Raw genomic sequence first — 2,859 nt, forward strand, 5'->3', positions numbered from 1 at the left:
TACATGTGCACAAGACTTTGCAACATCGTTAGACTATTCCTATCAGCATTTATTAACACCATACAGTCCACAAACTTCACGATTGGCTATTTTTTCTGTCACAAGCCAAGCACCACTCATGGGAACATTCGACTTCCCATGTACCTAATACTCTTAGTACCTCACTAGATCACTTTCAGCAGTACATATTGACACCATAAAGTCCATAAGCAGCTACTACCTACTCATGGGACCGCTATACTTCCCTTACATCCAATGTACACACCATTAAATCACTATTCCCACGAAAACCGTTCCTTTTCTCCTACAAGCCAACAGCAACCACTCTACATCCAACATACCAGAAGCACTACTAAATCACTTTCACCGTTACCTCTTACTCCCATTGCACACCATAAAACCCTCAAACATCCTAACTGATCGTGCTCTATATTACTCACTGCACTTCTCAATCCCCTCATTACACGCACATCACTTGCAGACACCATAAAACTCTCACCTGTACTTTTTCTTCCCATTGAACACTACAGAGACCTCAAACATCTCAACTAGCCATGTTTTTTGTTACCCATGGTACCACCGCACTTCTCAAAACCTCATTATGCACACCACGAACTTCACAGCTTCCAGAAACTTGTGAACCCAGAGAACTAAAAGTCTTCTTTCTCCCACAGGTGACGAACTACAACCTACCCATGGTACACGACCATTGACCATAAAAAAAAGGAACCCTCCCGAAAATACTGAGGATCCGGTGAGAAGTAATCAGCGACTTTGCCACGCAGTAAAGACGAAACGGAGGCGGTGATCTGAGCATCGATAGTGGCTCGCGTGCCAAGAAGATGCGGGTGTTCGCGTGGCCTGGCAGCGTGACTCGTGGCGGACTCATAAACGATGAATTGGCGGGCAGCGATGTTGGCTCGGGCGAGAAACGCGGCAGCAGCAGGAGCAGCAGCGGAGGAGGCAGCAGCCACGGCAGCCAGCGAACCGGCAGATCACGATCTGGCGAACAACATCAAGGGCCAACCATCGGCTGGGCATGTACGTCATCTACCCAGCGGACGAGCTGCTGCGTATCTATGAGAACCGGAACCGTGATCCTAGTCAAGTGTTGACGGGGGATCATCATAGCCAAAGCACTGATCAGGTGACCAGGGTGCTAGCTGAGAATCAAAGAAACAACGAGCATCAATCAGCTGGCCAACAGGAGTGTAATAGTAAGAAGGGTAAAAGTAAGAAGGAGAGAAGAAGGGAGCGCGGAGGGCAGACAATCAGAAGGAGGAGACGAACCAACGAGATTGCGTGGGGACAAGCAAGCAACGAGGTAGCCAAGGGTACTCGTCGCGATATACTTACTAGGACTATGTTGAACAGCCGAGCAGCCGCCGGCGAGGATGCCGCCAATCCTCTCAGGGAACTCACGCAACCGGGTCTCAACGAGCCGCTCAAGCAGCACAATGCGGCCGCGCTCAAGCTCGTGCAGACTGGTAAGTGTACTTCTCTATCTCCCTTCTATCTAATGATCTCTTTGTTCTTCGTTTTTCTTTCCCGCAGTTTTTATTCACACCTTGGGTTGTTGTTGAATTAACCAACAGGGTTCATTAACAATATAGCATTTATTGTGATAAATTGGTTGCAGTGAATTCACAATTGCACGTGGATTGTTATTATATATATGTATGTATGCATAAACATTAAATGGCCAACGTCCATTAGGTACAGGGAGCACGTGACTTGCCACCGATATTCGAATAATCCCAACAGTCTTTAGGGAGGGATTTTTATGGAGATGTTGTGTTCTGTTTGTGTTTGTTGCAGAGTCTTGGCAAGTTTCGTGGGTTTTTGAAGGGTTTTGGGTGAGAGTGTTCAGTTGATAGAGGGTGGAGGGGATCTTGGAAGTTTGGGATAGTGGGTCTGAAACTGGATATTTAGGTTGGAGTGCTCAACTGAATGGAAGTTTTGGATATCAAGTTTTTCTTAATTTTGGTACTTTTCAATATCATCGATGTAAAAGTGTAAATAGAGCCTCTGAAAATTTTTTAAAATATCCGGAGTTTTCGACTCTTCGTAGTCCCACTTTTTCGAGCGCGAAATTTTAGGAATCCTTTGAGGTACGAGTTGAAAATTTCGCTTTATCCTCAGTTAAATTTTTGAAAAATTATTAATTTTCGAGTTGTAAAAAATTCGAATAAAAAACTAAAAATACAGCTTAAAATGCAATAGAATACCCACCTAACACAAAGTACATATACGTATATATACTGTCGATTTCTAAAAATAGAAGAAGAATAAAAAAAAGGTAGCACCTTTTTAAGGTTAGAACGTTTCTTTCAATTTCCATGATAAGTGAAATGACGAAAACTTCCGTGCACCCTTTTGAATTTCATTTCACTTCCCCTTGTTGGCACCCCAAGAATACAAAGAGGGCCGCCCAACGCTGATATTCATGACGTATCGTGAATTATTAATATCGGGGAAAATATAGTCGGGGCAAACCTATTCAACATACGCTGTATACGTACTGCATTAAAACTTGATTCAAGGCCAAGATTGATGCAAGTTAGAAGAAGTTCAATAGCCAATAGTGAATGACAACAAGTATAATCGTCCAACGTGATGAATGATCTTAACCTCAATTCGTATAAACGATATCGCTACATTTGAAAATGTAACATTCCCCCTTTCTATCTTCCATTTATTACGTCGAAGTAGGTAAAGGGTTAATTAAAGTTACAGAAATTCATTAGACTAAGAGTAGCATCTGATAAGTTTGAAAAAGTGGAACATGGCGGTGTTTTCCCGCGGATTATACATTCATACGATGCAGACACGCACTATGTAAGAATACACTTTCTTCTT

The 2,859-nt window shown here is 43.0% G+C and overlaps 1 protein-coding gene across 1 annotated transcript in view; it reads left to right on the forward strand.

The window, feature by feature from the left end:
* Positions 1-760: 760 nt before the first annotated feature.
* LOC108570114 overlaps positions 761-2,859 on the forward strand; it is a 60,196-nt gene continuing 58,097 nt past the window's right edge. Inside the window, 1 exon segment of the mRNA XM_017931908.1 lies at positions 761-1,487. Coding sequence (XP_017787397.1) covers positions 1,040-1,487 — 448 coding nt within the window. The 5' untranslated portion in view covers positions 761-1,039.

This window comes from Habropoda laboriosa, unplaced genomic scaffold (assembly GCF_001263275.1).
Source record: "Habropoda laboriosa isolate 0110345459 unplaced genomic scaffold, ASM126327v1 scaffold9, whole genome shotgun sequence".
NCBI lineage: Eukaryota > Metazoa > Arthropoda > Insecta > Hymenoptera > Apidae > Habropoda > Habropoda laboriosa.